At 44.8% G+C, this 21,247-nt stretch overlaps 1 protein-coding gene across 2 annotated transcripts in view; it reads right to left on the reverse strand.

The window, feature by feature from the left end:
* The window catches only part of TBX1 (T-box transcription factor 1), a 51,149-nt gene that overhangs the window by 19,166 nt on the left and 10,736 nt on the right, over positions 1 to 21,247 (reverse strand). For both annotated transcript variants that reach the window (XM_081966903.1, XM_081966902.1), the window contains exons 3-5: positions 12,617 to 12,718; positions 7,833 to 8,004; positions 6,740 to 6,895 (exon numbers count right to left, since the gene is read on the reverse strand). In XM_081966903.1, coding sequence (XP_081823029.1) covers positions 6,740 to 6,895; positions 7,833 to 8,004; positions 12,617 to 12,718 — 430 coding nt within the window. The remainder of the gene's footprint in view (positions 1 to 6,739; positions 6,896 to 7,832; positions 8,005 to 12,616; positions 12,719 to 21,247) is intronic.

The raw sequence follows: 21,247 nt of genomic DNA on the forward strand, positions 1-21,247 counted from the left end.
AGTGGCTATGTCCCCCACCCCATGGGGCACTTCTGAGCGTGTTTACTCTCTACCTCTCCCCCAGGCATCTTCCAAACCAAGCATAGCCCCCAAGATTTCTTTTCTATTTCTTCTGCATAATGTTCTTGGTGGGTTTTTGCATTGCCACCCTAATGGGCAGCTCTGGGATTTATTGGTGGTCTCCCATCCTAGTTCATCCCTGCTTTTGAACAGCCCCACTGCAAGTCAGGTCAGTGCTGCCCCCTCCTGGGAGGATTTTGACATACAGAGCTACTTTGGAGGCCATCGTAGGTTCTTTATAAGAGGGGGGGAAAACCTGAAGGGACCTTTGATTCCATAGACACTTGGGGGGATTTAAGAGTCCAGCTGACCAATTTGAACTGATGTCCTTTCAGCCGCATTGCAATTGAATGAATACGAAACGTCATAATTTGTGATCTAAGAAAACATTTACATATCTCAGAGCCTAGTGGTTAAAGCATCAGCCTAGAAACCAGGAGCCAGGGAGTTCTAGCCCTGCCTTAGGCATAAAAGCTAAATGAGTGACTTTGAGCCAGTCACCAAGAGATGGTGAGTTCTAGTCCTGCCTTAGGCATGAAAGCTGATTGTGTCAGGCCTGCAGCCATCTTTTCTGTTGGATCTTTGGCCCGCCACACTTTCTGTTATTCTACTATGCATTTTCTATTGTGGGAAAATGGGAGGGGGGATTGTATGGAGTTAGACGCTGTGTAGTCAAAACAAAATTCTTTCTAGAAAGCCAAGGTCATCCTTTGTCTGCACCTGACCGGAACTGGATAGGTGGAACTGCCAGCATGGCAGTGGAAGATTGGACCATGTGATGGACTTGTGGGTATGGGGGCAAGGTCATGAACTCTCAACTGGGTGGGGAAAACCCAGGAACCTCAGATTCGGGTTTTCCCAGATGTGCCAACATGGCTCTCTTAATAAATTGGAACTTTGAGCAATACTTTGCCTTGGACTCTGATTTACTTTTGGATGCTATTTGGAACCCTGACAGATTGAGTGACTCTGAGCCAATCACTAGGAGATGGTGAGTTCTAGTCCTGCCTTAGGCATGAAAGCTGACTTTATTTATCAGTACAACACAAATATAAAAAGGCAACATTAAAAATAAAAAAAATATGGTTTTCTGCCTGCATGGTCTTCTGTGATGAGCCGAAGGACAGAAAGAGGGAGTAGTGACCTTCCTCCCATATTTAGGCATACCAGGGGTTGTAACACAAATACATACCTATTTCCCTGGCTCAACTGATAAGGAAGAGAGCCCGTGGCTTAGTGGCTAAGACTCCTGCCTAAGATATATACAGCCCAGGTTCAAATCCCAGTAAGGGTATGGCTAGCTGATGAGAGCTAATTAGCTTGAAATGGATCTATACTAGTCTCCCTTTATTTATTTATCAGTACAATACAACACACACACACACACACACACACACACACACATATAACAATGTTAATATCAGACGGTACGGGACTTGGTTAAAACATATAAAATGTGAAATAAGTAGAACGTTATTGTAAACTATGAAAATAAGGGATGTAACTATGACGTACAATATTAGTTACTTAAAAGAGAGCATGCCGTAGGACTATGAGAATAATGGTTATGATCAGGGTGTTTAATACTATGTATATTTAAAAAGGATTTGAAACAGGCTGTTGCAAAACTGTGAACTGTGTGTGTGAATTGTGTCGGTCAGAAAGGAGAAGGGATGGGAGCGGCCTACGGTTCCACTGATAATACGGGAAGATCAGTTTAACCCAAGTCGTGCTGTTTCGCCAATTTTGAGGAGGGGGAAGCAGGGAAAGTAGAGATCTGTACTTCGCTAGAATCAGGCCTCCCAGGGTGATCAAATTCCTTCAGAAAGCCATCAACGGATTTAGCAGATGAAATGCTTAAGGAGAAGCAGAGGAGGCAGATAATTCTTCAGGCTTGCTGGAGATGCAAGAAAAATGTACATTATTTGGCTACAGAATAGCTGTGCAGAAAAGAGCAAGTCTCCTTAATAAGACTCCCAGAAGGGACTTTCAGAGTTGTGAACATGGTTTCTCAGCGTTGGCCACGTTAAGAGGTGTGGAATTCAACTCTCAGGATTCCTCAGATGGATGGACTTCAACTCCCAGAGTTCCCCAGCCAGATTGCTTTACGATATATAGACTTCAACTCCCAGAATTTTTAATCCAGCATGCTTTAAAATATATGGACTTCAAGTCCCAGAACTCTTAATCCAGCATGCTTTAAAATATATGGGCTTCAACTCCCAGAATATCTTAATTCAGCAAGCATTAAGATATATGGGCTTCAACTCCCAGAATTTTTAATCCAGTATGCTTTAAGATATTATATGGACTTCAGCTCCCAGAATTCCCCAGCCAGCATGCTTTAAGATATGTGGACTTCAAGTCCCAGAACTCTTAATCCAGCAAATTTTCAAATATATGGACTTCAACTCCCAGAATTTTTAATCCAGCATGCTTTAAAATATACGGACTTCAACTCCCAGAATATCTTAATTCAGCAAGCATTAAGATATATGGGCTTCAACTCCCAGAATTTTTAATCCAGTATGCTTTAAAATTATATATGGATTTCAGCTCCCAGAATTCCCCAGTCAGCATGCTTTAAGATATATGGACTTCAACTCCCAGAATTCTTAATCCAGCATGCTTTAAAATATATGGACTTCAGCTCCCAGAATTCATAACCCAGCGTGATGGACTTCAACTCCCAGAATTCCCCAGCCAGCATGTTTTAAAATGCGTGGACTTCCAGAATTCCCCCGTCAACCTGCTTTAAAATGTGCGAACTTCAACTCCAAGAATTCCCCAGCTGCCAGCATTGGTAAGAAACTCTGAGAGCTGGCTGGGAAAATTCCTCCTGCTCGCTGAGGAATTCTGGGATTTGTAGTGCATACACCTTAACATCACCAAGGTTGAGGACTCCTGGTTTAGAAACTGGCCTTCAACCCCTCTCAGACATGACTGTGGGCAGCCATGTTGCTTTGCAAGCTATTCTTCCCTGGACAGGCCATTTGAAGATACGAATTTTAATGCTGTGTGTTTCAGGATTGAATTCAAGGCTTTGCCCGAAACAGAAATCTTGGAAACTAGGCAGTGGAGAAGGATAGAGGTGGGAAAAATGCTCAGATTGAATAGCCAAAAAGCAGATGTAGAAAGAGATAAAGATCTTAGAGATGAATATGGGAGACAAGTCAAAAGGAAAATAAAAAGCATAGCAATTAAAGTATTGCAGCGGGCAAGAGATGATGGATAGATGGCTTTACGTTTTTCGTGTAGTTTTGATTTTTTTTCTTCTCTTTCTTCTTTCTTTTTGGCAGGTAGGTGAAATGATTAGAAGTTAGATAGGATAGAAAGAAAATGTTTTTTTTAAACAAAGGGCGACCTGATTAAAAGTTAGAATAAGAGATAGAAATAAGAGAAAAGGGGAATATCAGCATATACACTTTTACGTAATGAAATAAGAGCAATAATATGATAAAACGTGGAATAATCAAATTGTGACAGATTGCAACTGTATATAAATATGTATCACTATTAGAAATCCGTAAGGTGGTTGAAAGTAATAACTATGACTAATGCAATTAGTTTCATTTGCATTAGAATGCATGGCACCCAGGTGCCACACTGTTCACTCGTTTGTACGTTGGTAAAAAAATAAAGTAAAATAAAAACTTTTTTTTTTAAACAAAGGTAGCAAAAGTGGATTACAAAACCTCACAACATTGCAACCGGCATAAAGAGGAGGCCGTTGCCGAGCGTCTGGATTTTGATCACGTGACCATGGGGAGGTGGGGGGAAGTGCCAATGGCTGTAAGCGTGTAAAAGGGTCCTAAGTCACTTTTTTCCCCCGGCGGCGTTGGTCGCTTTGAACCATCGCTAAGCGAACTGTGGTAACTTGGGAACTCTCTGTACCCTACTTGGCTTCAACTCTTGGCTGCAGAGAAGGGGAAGATCTCAAAAAGCCTCCAAAAATGTTTTGTTTTACACCAAAGAAGCCCCCCCTTCCCCTCTCCCTCTTTCTGATTGATTTGAAGCATTCAAAGTCGCCTCCGAGTTGGGTTTTGCCAAGATCATGGGGTCTTCTCTGCAGAGACGCATTTCCCATCTAGTCTCCTGGCACTGATAATATGGGGTGTGTTGTGTGTTTTTTTGCCACATTAGACACAAGCAATCCATAATCTTTGGAGCCTGGCGATAAAAGGACTTCCAGGCTCCATGGGCACATTCTGGGCACGGAGATCTCCCAGATGTATAAACAGATGCAGTGAAGTGGTGTTTTTTTTTATCCCCAGCTGCAACTTCACACAATTTCTTCTCTGTTGGGGCACCGTAATTGTGTGCCTGGGAAGCTGGTAAGAACAATTCTGTTCACACACACACACCTGGTTTCTGGGTCACCAGCTGCGTAGGAGTCCCATGTAATGGTGAGGGGTAGTGACAGATTTTATTTTCCCAGATCACCGCAGATGGGGACTGCAACCAAGAAAGTAAAAGAGGCTTGCTCCTGGGGAGGAAAGTGATGGCAACTCTAGGCAGCAGACTAAAAAGCAGAGGCATCACCCTGCCAACAAAAGTGTGTCTAGTCACGGCTGTGGTTTTCCCAGTTGCAATGGATGGCTGTGAAAGTTGGACCGTAAGGAAGGCTGAGCGCCAAAGAACGGAGGCCTTTGAACTCTGATGCTGGAGAAGATTCCCGCGAGTCCCTTGGACTGCAAGGCCATCCAACCGGTCAGTCCTAGAGGAGATCAGCCCTGACTGCTCTTTAGAAGGCCAGATCCTGAAGAGGAAGCTCAGTTACTTTGGCCACCTAAGGAGAAGGAAGGACTCCCTGGAGAAGAGCCTCATGCTGGGAAAGATGTTGCTCCATCAGTCATTCTGTCTGTCTGTCTGTCTGTCTGTCTGTCTGTCTGTCTGTCTGTCTATCACTATCTCCCTACATACCTACCTATCATCCATCCATCCATCCATCTATCTATCTTTTAGCACTTTTTAAATGTGTCTGTTTTCCTTTTTACATATTAGTTTATCTTTGTATTTGTAAACTCTAATAAAATTTATTACTTAAGAAAAAAAAAAGGAAGCAGAAAGTACTTCCCTTCCCTCTCCAACAAGATCCTGGTTGAGTAAGATAAGAGTCAGAAGGTCAATGATGATTGGGGGAAAAAATCCTTTTATTTTCTGAATGCCATGAACATCCATCCATCCATCTATCTAATTATCTACTTATCCCTATCTATCTACTTACCTATGTATCTACCTATTTATCTATATATATCATCTACCTATCTTCCAAACTATTCCTGTCTATCTACCTATCTTCCTTGGACTGCAAAGTGATCCAACCGGTCAGTCCTAGAGGAGATCGACCCTGACTGCTCTTTAGAAGGCCAGATCCTGAAGAGGAAGCTCAAAGACTTTGGCCACCTAATGAGAAGGAAGGACTCCCTGGAGAAGAGCCTCATGCTGGGAACGATGGAGGGCAAAAGAAGAAGAAGGGGACGGCAGAGAAGGAGGTGGCTGGATGGAGTCACCGAAGCAGTTGAAGTGAGCTTAAATGGATTCCAGAGGAAGGTAGAGGACAGAAAGGCTCGGAGGAACGTTGTCCAAGGGGTCGCGATGGGTCAGACACAACTAAGAACAACACCACAAAGAAGAGGGGGTCAATTTATTTTCCAAATCACCAGAAAGCAAGATAAGAAACAACGGATGGAAACTAATCAAGGAGAGAAGCAACCTGGAATTAAGGAGAAATTTCCTAACAGTGTAGAATAACTAACTATGGAATGGGTTGCCTTTAGAAGTTGTGGGTGGCTCCATTACTGGAGTTTTTAAGAAGAGACTGGACTTGTCTGAAATTGTATAGGATGTCCTGCTTGAGCAGGGCGTTGGACTAGAAGACCTCCCAAGTCCCTTCCAGCTCTCTTCTTATTGATTGAACTAAGGGCTAGTTTGCTATATATTTTTTCACTAATGCAATAAAAGGAAGGATCATCCATTGTAGATCTCACTAACATATTTCGTGGTGACAGTTCCTACTTCTCTCTAGCTCTCCTGGTGCCTTCAAACAATGCAAATCTAATGTATTCTGGTGGCTGGATGGAGTCACCGAAGCAGCCGGCTTGAGCTTCAATGGACTCCAGAGGATGGTAGAGGACAGGAAGGCCCATGGGGTCGCGATGGGTCGGACATGACTTTGCAACTAACAACAACGAGGGTATTTGCAAATAAACTATTTTATTTTCCCGCCTGACATCTTTGGCATCCTAAATGTCTTTCTTTCCCCTGCCGAGATGGGGGAATGAAGCCCATCTAAACCTCACAGAGTTGCTAAAACCGGAGCCTAATTTGAATTTGCAACTTTTTGCATCGCAAACTGCCTTCATTCTTCCCTCCAGGCCTTCAAATGTGAGACGATTTAAACAGGAACGCGTGTCGCCTTTAAGAGCTGTTGCACCAATTTCCCACCCCCACCCCCACCCCAACGAAACAAGCAAAGGTTGGTTGATTGACTACACCCAACCACCTCCTTACCTTCTCTTTTCCGGCTCTTCATCCATCATGTCCCTAGATGGAGATGTGTGCTGGACAGGAGAAGGTGACTTTTTAAGGGGAGGGGCAGGGGCAGGGGGGTGGTTGGTTGGTTGATAAATGACGCCTGGGAAAGCCTGCGTTTCCTTAATGAATTCCAGATACTCACCCGATGGTTTTGATAGGCAGTGACGGCGGTGAATCGGGTCTCCTCGAAGACAAAGGTCTTAAAGTTCTCCTCGGCGTACTTCTCGCTGTCTTTTCGGGGGTCCACGTAGACCACGTGGAAACGGGGCTGGTATCTGTGCATGGAGTTCAAAATGATCTGAATGACAAAACGAGCAAGGGGAAATCGTATAACTGGTCCGTTCGGCCACACCGAGGTCGTAGCGACGAGAGAGAGAGGGAAAGAGAGAGACAGAAGCAGAGGGACAGACAGACACGGAGAGCGACACAGAGACAGAGACAGAGTGAGACAGAGACAGAGAGTGAGACAGAGGCAGGCAGACAGAGAGAGAGAGAGAGAGACAGAAGCAGAGGGACAGACAGAGACAGACAGACAGACATGAAGAGAGACAGTGAGACAGAGACAGAGAGAGTGAGACAGGCAGACAGAGAGTGAGAGAAAGAGAGAGACAGAAGCAGAGGGACAGACAGAGAGACAGACAAACACACACACAGAGAGAGAGAGAGAGAGACAGAGGCAGACAGAGGCAGACAGAGAGACAGAGACAGAAAGAGACAGAGGCAGACAGAGAGAGACAGAGAGACAGAAGGAGACAGAGTGAGACAGAGGCAGACAGAGAAAGACACAGAGAGAAACAGAAACAGAGAGTGAGACAGAGACAGAGAGAGAGAGAGATGGACAGACAGAGACAGACAGACAGAAAGAGAGAAAACACCCCACACAATGTTCAGGTTAGAAGAGGCCACTTCAAAGGCAGTTCTTGCTCCCCTCAACTAATCCTCTTTGTTGCTCTTCTCTGCACTCTTTCCAGAGTCTCCACATCTTTTCTACATCATGGCGACCAAAACTGGATGCCGCATTCCAAGTGTGGCCTTACCAAAGTTTTATAAAGTGGTATCAACACTTCACGTGATCTTGATTCTATCCCTCTGCAGCCTAGAACCATGTTGGCTTTTAAATTAACGGAATAAAATAAACAAATGGAGATGGTGGTAGGTGTTCATGATGATATTCACCTCCTCACCCCCTCCTCCCTGGCTGCCCCTGGTACTCCCTTTCCCCAGCAGCCACTCACATGCCCGTTGTCATCCAATAAATTGTTCGTCAGCTTCAATTTGTCAAAGGACACGATTTGCTTCATCCACTGAGCTCCCCTCGCTGGGGAATCCGGGTGGTAGTGTACTCTCCCAGGCGTGGCAGGGTCGGCTTTGCCAGCGACCAGCCAGGAGGAGCTGTGAAATGCATACCTGCAAGGAGCAAGAAAAGCCAGGAATTGATTTGACTCACAATGCTTGGAAAGGAGACCACCAGGAAATCCCAGAAGTGCAAAATTGCTTGGGACAACGGGGGGGAAAAACCCCCAAACAATTGTCAGATGTAGGAGATGTCCAGGCTCATCTCTCCCCTGCTCATTCTTCCTTCCGACAAGGATTCACTTAGCAACCACGTTACTAACTTTTTTTTTAGTGCCGTTGTTAACTTTGGACAGTCACTAAATGAACTGTTGTAAGCCAAGGATTACCTGTATAAAGATTTGCTGGAAGATTAAGCTCTCTAGAAGAATCGGGCTTCAAAATCAAAATTCAAAAAATGGCTTCAAAATCTAAGGGACTTGTTTGGGCAAAACTCAGCAGTAATTTTTTGGTGCAGCTGGTGATAAAAATAGGGCTGCCAACATGATTGCCAGCCTCCAATAACAGATATGGGAGGAGGAGGAGAAAGAGGAGGAGGAGGAAGAGGAGGAGGAGGAGAAAAGAAGGAGGAGGAGGAGGAGAGGAGGAGGAGGAGGAGAGGAGGAGGAGGAGGAGAGGAGGAGGAGGAGGAGAGAAGGAGGAGGAGGAGGAGGAGGAGGAGGAGAAGAAGAAGAAGAAGAAGAAGAAGAAGAAGAAGAAGAAGAAGAAGAAGAAGAAGAAGAAGAAGAGAAGAAGAAGAAGAAGAAGAAAAAATTGAGTTGTGATTCACAAAGCAATATTCCCTTTGAATTAAGAAGAAGAAGAATCTGGCCAACTGGCCATTAAGGGAAATGAGCGGGGGATAAGAGAAGCATTCGAAGTGAGCTGGAGTTAGATCTCTAGTGGGCGCACAGAGACTCGTGACTTATGACACGTTTGACCCCTCCCTTGGGCTCAGCCTGGTCATCTCCTACAGCGGCCCAGATATGACGTAAACCCAAACGCTGGGTTAAAAAGGCCGCACGGTGGTTATTGCATGAAGAAGCCACCACAGGACGGCTGCCTCGGCATCTGGGTAGTGCTGGCCCCCTTCTATCCAATCCCGGTGCCCGGCATCGGACCCCAAGGAGATCCTAGACTTCTCCGTCAAGGGTGTCTTGAAGAAGCAGGTTTCGGATGAAGGGTGGCGGCTCCCGATGAAGGCTGAACAGAAACAAACGAGGAATCGAGCAAGAAGGAAGGTGGGGCGCCTGGGGCAAAAATCCTCCTTCTTGCATGCAATAGATCCCGTTTCTTTTGACAAGCAAACATTTTTGAAGCCCTCCGGGAAGCTGCCAAAATATTCACCTTCTTGTCAGCATGCAAGCAAGGAACTTGGAGGGGACTGCAAAGGGAAGGGGGGCAGAGGAAGGGGAGAGTAAGATCCTAACGGGGTGATGAGGTCATCACGGTACCCATGAGGTCATTGGGGATGATCTTTTTATCCCCCCCAATGTTGGGCAGTCAAGGTGGGTGGTGGGAAACAGACAGTAATTACCTGTCTATGCTCTTGGTTTATAATTCATTGAGGGTAAAGGTAAAAGTTCCCCTCGCAGATATGTGGTAGTCATTCCCGGCTCTAGGGGGCGCTGCTCATCTCCGTTTCAAAGCCGAAGAACCAGCACTGTCCGAAGACATCTCCGTGGTCATGTGGCTGGCATGACTCAACGCCGAAGGAGCACGGAACGCTGTTCCCTTCCCACCAAAGGTGGTTCCTATTTTTCTACTTGCATTTTTTACCTGCTTTCGAACTGCTAGGTTGGCAGAAGCTGGGACAAGCCACGGGAGCTCACTCTGTAACACGACGCTTAGGGATTTGAACCACCAAACTGCCGACCTTTCTGATCGACAAGCTCAGCATCTTCGCCACTGAGCCACCCGCGTCCCTTTTAATTCATTTAAGTTCATTTAATTGCTGTCCATCTTCATAAGGCTTTTTCTATTTATGCTTTTAAACTACTGTAAGCAGCTCGGAGTCACTTTGGAGAGTGAGATGGACGACATACAATGCTTAATCAATAAACAAACATACACATGCTAGCATTGTTCCAGAGAGAATTGTGTGTGTGTGTGTGTGTGCGCGCGCACACACACATGTGCGTGTGTATTTGAGCAAGGAAGATGGGAGATGGACTCCTGGTTGTACAAGAAGCGATACTGACAGATTTCCCAAAACAACTGGGGGGGGGAATTCTACCCTCAGGACAATTTTATGAATATTCTCCTCTTTTCATATAGAGTACACTTGATTTTGCCTGGAATTATCAGTCAAGTAGGTCAGTGAAAGAGGTGATGGATGTCTTCACAGGACATATGAAACCCAAATGACATTTGACAGCCTGGGGGTCATGTGAAGCCTGCGTGTTTGGCGACCTTAAGGAATGAGGTATGCCCGAAAAAGTAGTTGAAGTTCATAGCTGGGATAAGAATGATGTGTGAATGTGAATATGAATGAACATTCCCCAACTGAATACTCCCACAGTCCAGCACATGTGGAGAGTGTACAGTTGGTAGGTAAAGTGGGAGGGAGGGAAAGAGGGAGGGAGGAGAGAAAGAAAGAAAAAGGAAGGAAGGAAGGAAGAAAAAAGGAAAGAAGGAAGGGGAAAGAAAAAGAAAGAAAGAAAAAGGAAGAAAAGAGAGAAACTAGAAAGGAAGAGAAAGAGAAAGAAAGAAATTAGAAAGAAACAAGAAAGAAAAAGAAAGAGGAGCGAGAGAGAGAGAAAGTTACAAAGAGAAAGAAATAAGAAAGAGAAACACGAAAGAAAAAGAAAGAAATGGAGGGAAGCACGGAGGGAGGGAGGAGGGAGAGAAAGAAAGAGAGAGAGAAAGAAATAAGAAAGAGAGAAGGGGAGAAGGAGAGAAACAAAGAAAAAAGAAAGAGGGAGGGAGAAAAGAAAGAAAAGAAGAGAGAGAGAGAGAGAGAGAGAGAGAGAGAGAGAGAGAGAGAGAAACAAGAAAAAAAGAGAGAAAGTGAATCTCTTTCTTTCTCTTAAGAGAGAGAAAGGAAAGATTTCAACTAAACCTGTTTTTAAAATGGCTCAAAGGCATTCTTGCTTTTAAACCGAGAACAAAATTGGAGATAATCACTGACAAATGACTGAAGCCTCAAAGCAAAATAATGATTCAGGTTAAAAAAAAAGCAACAAATTTGAGATTTAGCTCCCTGCTCCTAAATTGAAGCTTCTTGGCAGGAAGCAAAAGGGCAAGTAAGACAGTTAGTTTTAGACTAGCTTTGGAGAGAGAAAGAGCGAGAGGGGGAGAGAGAAATGCTCGGGAGGAGCTGAGCATGGAAGAACAAACTAGGGGATGGGGTGGGGGGATGAGAGGGAGGAGGGCCATTGGGGGAGGATTATGCCACCCAGTGAAGCCCCCTCCCCACTGAAAAGCATAGATTAATCAACCCTTCCCATGATTGTCTGCTAGAAAAGAATTTTCCTTTGGTTACCAAAAAGTCGATTTTTGTTCCTCCCCCTACATAAAGGTAATGTTTCCCCTCGCACGTATGTGCTAGTCATTCCCGACTCTAGGGGGCGGTGCTCATCTCCGTTTCAAAGCCGAAGAGCCAGCGCTGTCTGAAGACGTCTCTGTGGTCATGTGGCTGGCATGACTCAACGCCAAAGGCGCACGGAACGCTGTTACATTCCCATCAAAGGTGGTTCCTATTTTCCTACTTGTATTTTTTACCTGCTTTCGAACTGCTAGGTTGGCAGAAGCTGGGACAAGTAGCGGGAGCTCACTCTGTTACGCGGCGCTAGGGATTCGAACCGCTGAACTGCTGTCCTTTCTGATCGACAAGCTCAGCGTCTGAGCCACTGAGCCACTGCGTCCCTATCGTGTATTAGTTTTGCAAGGAAGTCCAAGGCAGTGAACATAATCAACGCACCTTCTCCCTCCTATTTTCCCTACAAACCCTGTAAGGTGGGTTTTGCTGAGGGAGAGGGACTCTGGCCCTAAGTCACCCAGTTGGCTTTCATGCCTAAAATAGGACTGGAACTCACCATCACCTGGTGATTGGTCCCAAGTCACCCAGTTGGTTTTCATGCCTAAGGCAGGACTAGAATTCACTATTGCCTAGTGATTGGCCCCAAGTCACCCAGTTGGCTTTCATGCCTAAGGCAGAACTAGAACTCACCATCACCTGGTGATTGGCTCCAAGTCACCCAGTTGGCTTTCATGCCTAAGGCAGAACTAGAACTCACCATCGCCTGGTGATTGGCTCAAAGTCACCCAGTTGACTTTCATGCCTAAATTGAAACTAGAAATCACCATCTCCTTTTGATTGGCCAAAAAGGCATCTAGCTGTCTATCATGCCCAAGTTGAAACTAGAACTCCCAGCCTCCCAGTTTGTAGCCTGCTGCCTTAACCACTTAGACTAAACTGTCCATCACGATTCTGTAAAATCAATACTGAATCCTCCAAGGAAAATTCTGTCGGTGGGGAATTTGCACCGCTCCCCCAGCAATAGCAAAAAGGAGACAGGCCTCATAGCCCCGGGATCTAGTTGCAAGTTATGATTTCCATCCTCCTTCTGTTCCTTACAAGATACTCAGCTGCCTACTAGGAGGTCAACTCCATTCAAGGCATGGCAGCAACCTCTGGAGAGCTCTTTGCGCCCCAGAAAAGACATTCGAAAGGACTAATACTTGCCGATAGCGTTTGTCGTCCACTGGGACAAAGTCCATCAGGAGCATATAGTCTGCCATGGGATCCATCCCGAAAATTTTCACCTGGAATGTTGGGAACATTCTCCTGCGGAAGAAAAAAAATGAGACAGCTGAGAAGGATGGGATAACATCTGGCAAAGCCCATCCTGACCCCTGCCTGAGGACAGATTTCCAAAGGAAAGGAAATTGAGGTAGCATTGAGCAATTGGAAAACCCTGTAGGAAGGTGGTTAGATTAACAGATTAACAGAGTCGGAAGGGACCTTGTCGGTCATCTAGTCCAACCCCAACCCCTACCCAAGCTCCGTTTCAAAGCCGAAGAGCCAGAGTTGTCCGAAGACTCTCCGTGGTCATGTGGCCGGCATGACTCAATGCCCAAGGCGCATGGAACACTGTTCCCTTCCCACCAAAGGTGGTCCCTATTTTTCTACTTGCATTTTTTACGTCCTTTCAAACTGCTAGGTTGGCAGAAGCTGGGACAAGTCACGGGAGCTCACTCCGTTATGCGGCTTGCCAACTACTGCTTAATCAATTAACCCTACAGCGCTGGGGATTCGAACCGCCAAACTGCTGACCTTTCTGATCGACAAGCTCAGCAAGAGCAAGCCCCGCTCCCTTCTAGCCCTGATGACGTTACCTAGTTGGGTAATGAAACGTTTGCAAGAAAACCACCAAGCTCAGACAGCACCAAGGGGCCCCACGATTCTCTAACTGCTTAATTCTGCACGTAACATATTTGGGGAAAGAATTCCAGCCAGCACCACTGACTAGGTCAGGATCTGCATTGCAGACCAGGATAAAGGCTGCAGTACAAAATGTGTTTGCCTACCACCGATGAAGAAGCAACTTTTTTATTTAAGCTCCCAAGTTTCAACTCTTGGCTTCATCCTCCTGGCCTTCTGAGTTAGCGGATCTCCTTTTGACATTTTTGGAAGGAGGTAAAATAAATTCATAATGGCATCCTCACTAACAGCAAGGCAATCCCTGTTGCTCCCCCCCCCCCCGGCTGACAAAGAGAAAATGAGCCCCACTGAAAAAAATCCACACAATTGTATTAGTAAAGCTGCTGATCGCAATTCAACGCAAGGCCAAACTTCCCAGGTAGCATATATGTTCAGGAATGAATAAACTCCCATCATTAAACCCATGGGACTCCTTCCACAGAAACCCTCTCTCTCCCTCCCTCCCTCCCTCCCTCTTAGACAGATTCAGATTAACAGAGTTGGAAGGGACCTTGTAGGTCATCTAGTCCAACCCCCCCCCATCCAAGCAGGAGACCCTACATCATTTCTGACCAATGGCAGTCCAGTCTCTTCTTGAAAGCCTCCAGGGATGAAGCTCCCACAACTTCCGAAGGCAACTTCTGTTCCATGGGTTGATTGTTCTCACTCGCTCTCAATGGAAGAATTTAAAGCGGGAGAGATTTACCAAGTCAGCATGTCTAGGCCTGGCAATCATTCCCCCACCCCCCAACTGGGGCAAGGGGACAGGTGGTTTGGGGGGAAAGGAATGCCTGCGCGAGTCAAATAAATAATATAAAATGTTCTCATCCCCTTAAAAACGAGATTAAAGCAAAGTCACTCAGGTAGGTTAGATTAGTTCCTTTCCCAATAGGCCAGTTATCATTAAAACATACATGTAGGCCTGGCCATAGGACAGCTAATTTGGTGACTGTTGGAAGTTACAAGGCACTGAAAAATATGACCATTTTTCCATAGTTGCAACCTTTGCAGCATTCCCATCCAAATTCAGCCGCTTGGCAACTGATGTCTTAATTTACAGATGCCTCCAACTCTTTCCCTGCTCCGGGTTTATGTTAAACGTGAGTGTAAAATAATGGCACACGCCCTGTAAATGTTTCCTTCCAAGCACGAGGTGTGTTGCCATATTCTGAGGCTCCTGGCAAGCCGATATTGAAAGCTGGATGGAAAAAAGAAAGGCAGGTTTTTAAAGGAACTTTCCTTTCCAAATTCAGCAAGACAATTAATTTGTGGGCAAGATTCCATGCAGGGAGGAAATATTTTTTTATTTTCCCTGAAACTCAGCTGAAGGAGAAGTGAAAGCACGTTGAACTGGATGCATGCAACTTTTAACAGGTTCCAAAGAGCGAAAGGAGTTGCAATCACACTGGTGTCACCACAAACACAAACACACACACACACACACACACACAGAGGATCATTTGAGGCCGCTTTGAATAGACTTCTTGGAACAGTTTCTCCCCCATTGATGCCCTCTCCACAATTGCCCAAACTCCAACCCTCAGCCTTCCCAGCCAGGCGGGGAGGATGGGTGTTGTAGTCCAAGCATTGTGCAGACCACCAGAGTTGGTCTTTCCCTTTTTCCCTGCTGCTCCTCTCCCTGGTCTGGATCAACCTCAGAGAGAAGAAAGGTGGGGGAGAGGGAGAGGAACAAGGGGGGGGGGATTTTAGAATCCGTGCCCTGTGTCCTTTCTGAACATACTGTCTTCTCCTACTTATTTGTGCACTTATTGTGATGTAATGATAATGATAATAAAGTAGGTGGCTACTGCAAATGTATAGGATGGGGGGGGGGAGGAAGAGACGAAGAAGAAAAAGAAGAGGAGGAGAAAAAGAAAAAAAGAAGAGGAGAAGGAAAAGAAGAGGAGGAGGAGGAGGGGAGGAGGAGGAGGAGGGGAGGAGGAGGAGGAGGAGAAAAAGAAAAAGAAGAAAAGGAGGAGGAGGAGGAGAAATTGAGTTGTGACTCACAAAGCAATATTCCCTTTGAATTAAGGATGTAATATTTTCTCTTTTCCCCCATTTTCTCTAAAGGATAAGGGAGGAGGAGGAGGAGGAGGAGGAGGAGGAGGAGGAGGAGGAGGAGGAGGAGGAGGAGGAGGAGGAGGAGGAGGAGGAGGAGGAGAGGAAGAAGAAGAAGAAGAAGAAGAAGAAGAAGAAGAAGAAGAAGAAGAAGAAGAAGAAGAAGAAGAAGAAGAAGAAGAAGAAGAAGAAGAAGAAGAAGAAGAAGAAGAAGATTAAGTTGTGATTCACAAAGCAATATTCCCTTTGAATTAAGGATGTAATCTCTTAGAATGGAGGGTCTTGGTGGAAACCACTGAAGTTAGAGCAAGTATCTAACATTATCTTTTCTCTTTTCTCCCCTTTTCTCTAAAGGATAAGGGAGGAGGAGGAGGAGGAGGAGGAGGAGGAGAAGGAGGATTTTAAGATCCACTATCCACATTATATATTTACATTTTGCTCTTAATTTTACCGCCAGGAGGGAGCAGGGCCGGCTCCTAGGCCAAGCCCCCCCAGATCAACCCGAGGGCTTCTAAGGAACCCGAGAAGACCAGGCCGTTTAAAAATTCATCGGCGCGTCCTTCTTCCAGCCGCCAGCGAAAGCGATCTGAATTTGTTTCCATTCCGACGTTCCCTTTTCGCAGCTTTCTTACTCCCGTCTTGAGGCGGAGGGTCCGATTCTCTTTTGGTTTCGTTTTTCTTCTAAACGAGAGCCCCCTCCTTTCCTCCCGCAAGTTAAATCAGGGGTTTTAAACCCCAAACTGTTTAGTTAGCTCGTCCTGACCCTCTTCACTGGCCCGCAAAAATGGCCGATGTGAAAATAATTTCCTAAATACGATTTGAACTAATAAGACTGAGGATAATAAAGGGGAAAATAAGAGGAGGAAGGAGTGATTTATAAAAAGGAATAAAGTCGGGATTTGGATGAATAAAATAAGTAATAACGATCTAAACAATCTAGCTTGCTGTACAATCAGCCATAAGGATACTAATAAGTCAAGTCCTTAGACTTGAATTATTTTTATTTTAAAATATCTATTTGTTTGCTTTGTTTGCTTATTTATTTATTTGCTTGTTTATTTATTTGCTGGTGCAATGAGAGTTTATGCACAGGAGGCAAATTCCTCGTGTGTCACAACCACACTTGGCCAATGAAGAATTCTATTCTATCCTATTTAAAAATATTTATTTAAAAAAAAAGTTTTCACCAGCCTTTCTCTGTGACTCTAATCGTAGATTGTCCATCATAATAATAAATAAGACAGCATAATAACACAACGCAAAGTAATATCATACAACACAATAGCTGACCATATAATATGGTAATACAATATTTGATAAGGACGATAACATCTGATAATGTCATATTTGATCATGAAAGATCCAGCAAAAGGGATTTTGAAACAGCTGACTCCCTGCAAAACCTTTAACACCCTCAATCAGCCACATCTACTCATCACAGGTCCTTAGGAAGCCAAACCTAGCCTGAACATCTGGCCGACTGTGCGAAAAAACCCACAATAATATCTAACTTCTTATAGATACCTCCCATCGCCCCTCAAGGATCAACAATGACCATTTTGAAGGATTCTGTTTTAAAGACAGCAACAGTTTGGCCTGGTTTGCTTGTGTGTGTGTGTGTGTCTGTCTGTCTGTCAGTCTGTCTGTGCGTGCATGTTTAAAAGATTTGATCTATTTTTTGAACTGGGTCTTTGGCAAAATTTGTTAACTACTACTGACTACTTCAGCTTCAACCTCAATTATACTCGGGCAAACAATAGATAGAAAACTCAAGGTAAACCGTTCCAAGCCTGATTGCAGAAAATACGACTTCAGCCACAGAGCGGTCAACGCCTGGAATGCTCTACCTGACTCTGTTGTTACGTCTCCAAACCCCCCACAGCTTCAACCTTAAATTGTCTACCGTGGACTTCACCCCATTCCTAAGAGGTCCATAAAGGGGGCGTGCATAAGCGCACCAGGGTGCCTACCGTCCCTGTCCTACCGTCCCCATTTATTTGTACTCATTTCTTTCGTTCATATCCATGTTTATATTTATACCTGTTATCTTTTGCATGCTTGGCAAACTAAATAAAATAAAATAAAAGGAATCACTTGAACACGTGGTCAGTTAGGAAACGCCCTTACGCAGGGCTGTCTTAACGCATGGGTCTGATGGGCCCTTGCCAGTGGGCCCCACGAGCATAGGGGCCCCATGCTAATCTGTGTATGTTAACCCTTTAATGCACCTCGTGTCATAAATACAGCAACATATTTATTACATTTCACTGCATTTTTTTAAAAAAAATACTAACATGCAAGTTATCTGTTTCATTTTATCTACCATTTACATTTTTAATTCCCTTGTCTTGGGGGTTGGGTAGGATACAGTGATTTGCTGGGGAAGGGCATAATGTTAACAAGACGGCCCTGCCTTTAAGACATTGCAAACGGTAATTTAAAAAAAATCAGACTGTGCAGAAATGAACAGATTAACGTTGGCAATTAAAGAGAAGGAAGAATCAGAGCATTATATCACTGGATAGAAAACGAGCATCGACAAAAAGAAACAGAAAATTACATAATTTGGAAAAGAAGGTAGAATTATAGGGGAGGAGTTGAATTAAAAGGCCATTGAAATGTATAGGTAAAGAGGCAAGATAAAAATAGATTTAAAATGATTTAGCTGTTAAATACGATGACTCAAAGATTGTACCCAGATGACACACTGTAAAATGTAAGAATGGTTATGGAAAAATAAAAATTAAAAAATTCCCCCAAAAGAAAAGAAATAGCAAACCACACAATCAGTTTGAAATCGACCTCACAAATTATGTGCCGTCTCCCCCTCCCCCCCACCCCCGAAGCTGGGGAAAAAACCCGCGAGGGGGTCTTGGGAAACGCCCCTCCCTGCTCGAAAGGGCAAAGAGCGCTTGGAGTTCGTTTCCCCGCAAAAGTCTGCGAGGGGAGACGGACGATTTAAGAAACACGAACTATATAAAATGGAATAAATAAACGGGCCGGGCCTTCTTGCGAGAAAACGACACTTTTTCGGCGAATTTTTTATATTATTATTATTCTCTTGGGGTGACTTTGAAAGCGCTTTTGTGAGACAGAACGGTTACACACATAGGATAAATTAATAGAAACAAACAAATAAATAAACCTGCCGTTCGCTGCGTATTTTAAACCGGGGGGTGGGACTCCAAGACCAAGATTTATTTATCAGAAAAGGGGGTGCGCGGTTAAAACAAGGGAAGATCATTCCAGGGGGGACTTATATTGTTAATGTTTTAGTTTAAATAACGACCCAACGATTCGTGTTAATTTCCTGACCTTGCATGAATATCGATCAGGTCGAGAATCGGGTTTCTAATAAAGCGAAGGTCAGCATCCGTTTAGGATTTGCACCCGTGACCGAATCGCTTCTCGTCCTTTTGCGAAAGAGAGACTCCCCCCCCCTTTTTTTTTTAATGCATCCAGAAAATGTTAGAGCATCGTTTTCAAAATTCGGAGCCCACATCCCGAGCGGGGCTGAGGGGACGGGACGGGACGGAGAAAGGGAGCATTGGATTCCCCCTTTAGCTTTGAAAATCCTCCAAAGACGAATTTCTGTGGAAGATCTTCAAGCTATTCCGTGGATTTAGAAGGCGAGACAGGAGGAAAAAAATTATATCAGGGGAAATGACTTATTTGACGCCGGTGGATCAGGCCCATTGGTGTTCCTTCCAACTGGCGTGTCTCTCCCTCTCCCTCCCCACTCTCTGTCTCTCTGTCTCTCTGTCTCTCTGTGTGTGTCTCTGTGTGTGTGTCTCTCCCCCCCCCCCTCTCACACATAAACCCAGCCGGGGAAAACCTTGAGAAGATGGGGAGGAGGGAGCAGAAGATGGGGAAACGTTGCCCAACTCTTAAAAAGTTCCCACAAGCTAGAGTAACTGTATTCCAGCTTACTGCGGCCTCTAAAGCTGAAATGAAACGAAACACTTGCCTTATTTATTTATTATTAAACAAATTTGTATACCGCCCAACTTACAAGTAGCTGACACCAGGCTGATTCATAGAAAATTCACATAAACACTGTCTATTTCTGTCTCTATACTTCTCTTTGTCTCTCTGTGTGTCTCTGTCTCTTTGTATGTCTGTCTCGCTCTGTCTCGCTCTGTTTCTCTCTCTCTCTCTCTCTGTCTATCTGTTGCTCACTCGCTCTCATACACAGACACATGGAAATGTTCCTCTGGTGAATCTAGGGTAAAACCTGAAATAATTCCTCTTTGGTGTCTCACCAAATTGTGAGATTGCATGTTACAAATTGCAGGGTCCCAAATTTTGGGCCTTAGGGGTGTTGGGATTTATAGTCACATTTTATAGAGAGACTGCCAGGTTGGAAGAAAGCTGGAAATGGGAAGGGGGGGGGACATTGTACCAAGCCAGGGTTACCTTTTAACCGTGGTCTCTTCACTAAGATGAATTGGGTACAGCTAGTGTGTGTGACGTCCAGCCAGCCAAAAAAAAAAGATTGCTTACCGCAATCGTGGCTGCAAAAATCAGAGCATCCTCTGGAGGGCAGCAGGATGGGGCCAATGGGTCCAGTCTGTGCTGCCCTCTAGGGATGGTCCGTTGCTAGAGTCAGAAATGGGGAAATTATAACCCTGGGAAGGGGAGGGGGGGTGCCTGTGGCTTTGCATGTTGGGTAATCCAAATCCTTATTGTTGGCAAATTTTAGTTTATGACTGGGTACATCCCTCCAATACAACTCTAATTTATTCCAGAAAACATATTTTTAGGACATCTTAAATCCATGCAGCACACCTAGCCAGGATTCCTTTTGGGGTTTCTGTAGTAGTGAAATCACCCCCTTTAAAAAAAATCCAAGGCAGACCCACGTGGAAGCAGAAATAGAGAATTTATCTGGACGCATGAAATAAAATAAAATAACAAATTCCAAAATATGTGGAAAATTCCCTGATTGGGGGCTTCGCCTACTGGTAGATCTCCACCGTTAAATCAGCTAGAAAACTACATCCAGAAAAACTGGCTTTGGGAAGCCAGGAAAACATTTTATTTTGCGTTCCTTTTTCATTGAGAATAAAAAAACACATCGCAAAGAAAGCGCCCCGGCGCGCTTCAGTTCCAATCCTTCCTTTCCAACCCAAGAAAAAAAAAGGCCACGCGTATTCTTCCACACGTTTCATTCGTTGCCCAAACCAGGTTAGTTTGGGTCATGAAAAGTCTGCAAGAAAACCAGCAAGCTCAGAGAGCACCAAGGAGCCCTCGCGCCAATCCTTGAGCTACAAATGTTTATCCTTTATTTTAGTACAAGTCCACGCGGCCACAAAGCATTAGGCGTAAAAGAGTCGGCCCGGATCTCCACTTTAATTCCAGATTGATCTGATTTCTCCCCCTTCAAATGAAGGGGAAATAAAGGCATGAACAGAGGAGAAGAGAGGGTTTTTAAAAAATTTCTATCCTCCCCAGAAAGTTCGGGTAGCAACAAGATCGGTTTGGTTTCAACTCAGTCCTTCCCGTCCCTTCCCTTCCTTCCCTTCCCTTTCCTTTCCTTCTTTCCTTTCCTTCTTTCCTTCCCTTTCCTTTCCTCTCCTCTCCGCTCCTTTCCCTTCCCCTCCCTTCCTCTCCTTTCCTTTCTTTTCCTTTCCTTTTTTAACAGGCATTTTCGGAGGAAATTTTTCTGCTCCCCCCTCCCCAGCTCTTAAGAGGCCTATAGACCGATTATTTTAAGAAGTTGGTTGCCAACAGATCGCCTTCCATTAGGAAAGCATGCCTAGATTTGCATTTGAAAGGCCGGCTTTCCAGCCGTTTTCACCCGAAACCGCTTTCTCGTTTTTTTATCATCTCGTT

The sequence above is a fragment of the Natrix helvetica genome, assembly GCF_964273705.1.
Source record: "Natrix helvetica genome assembly, chromosome: 14".
Lineage (NCBI taxonomy): Eukaryota > Metazoa > Chordata > Lepidosauria > Squamata > Natricidae > Natrix > Natrix helvetica.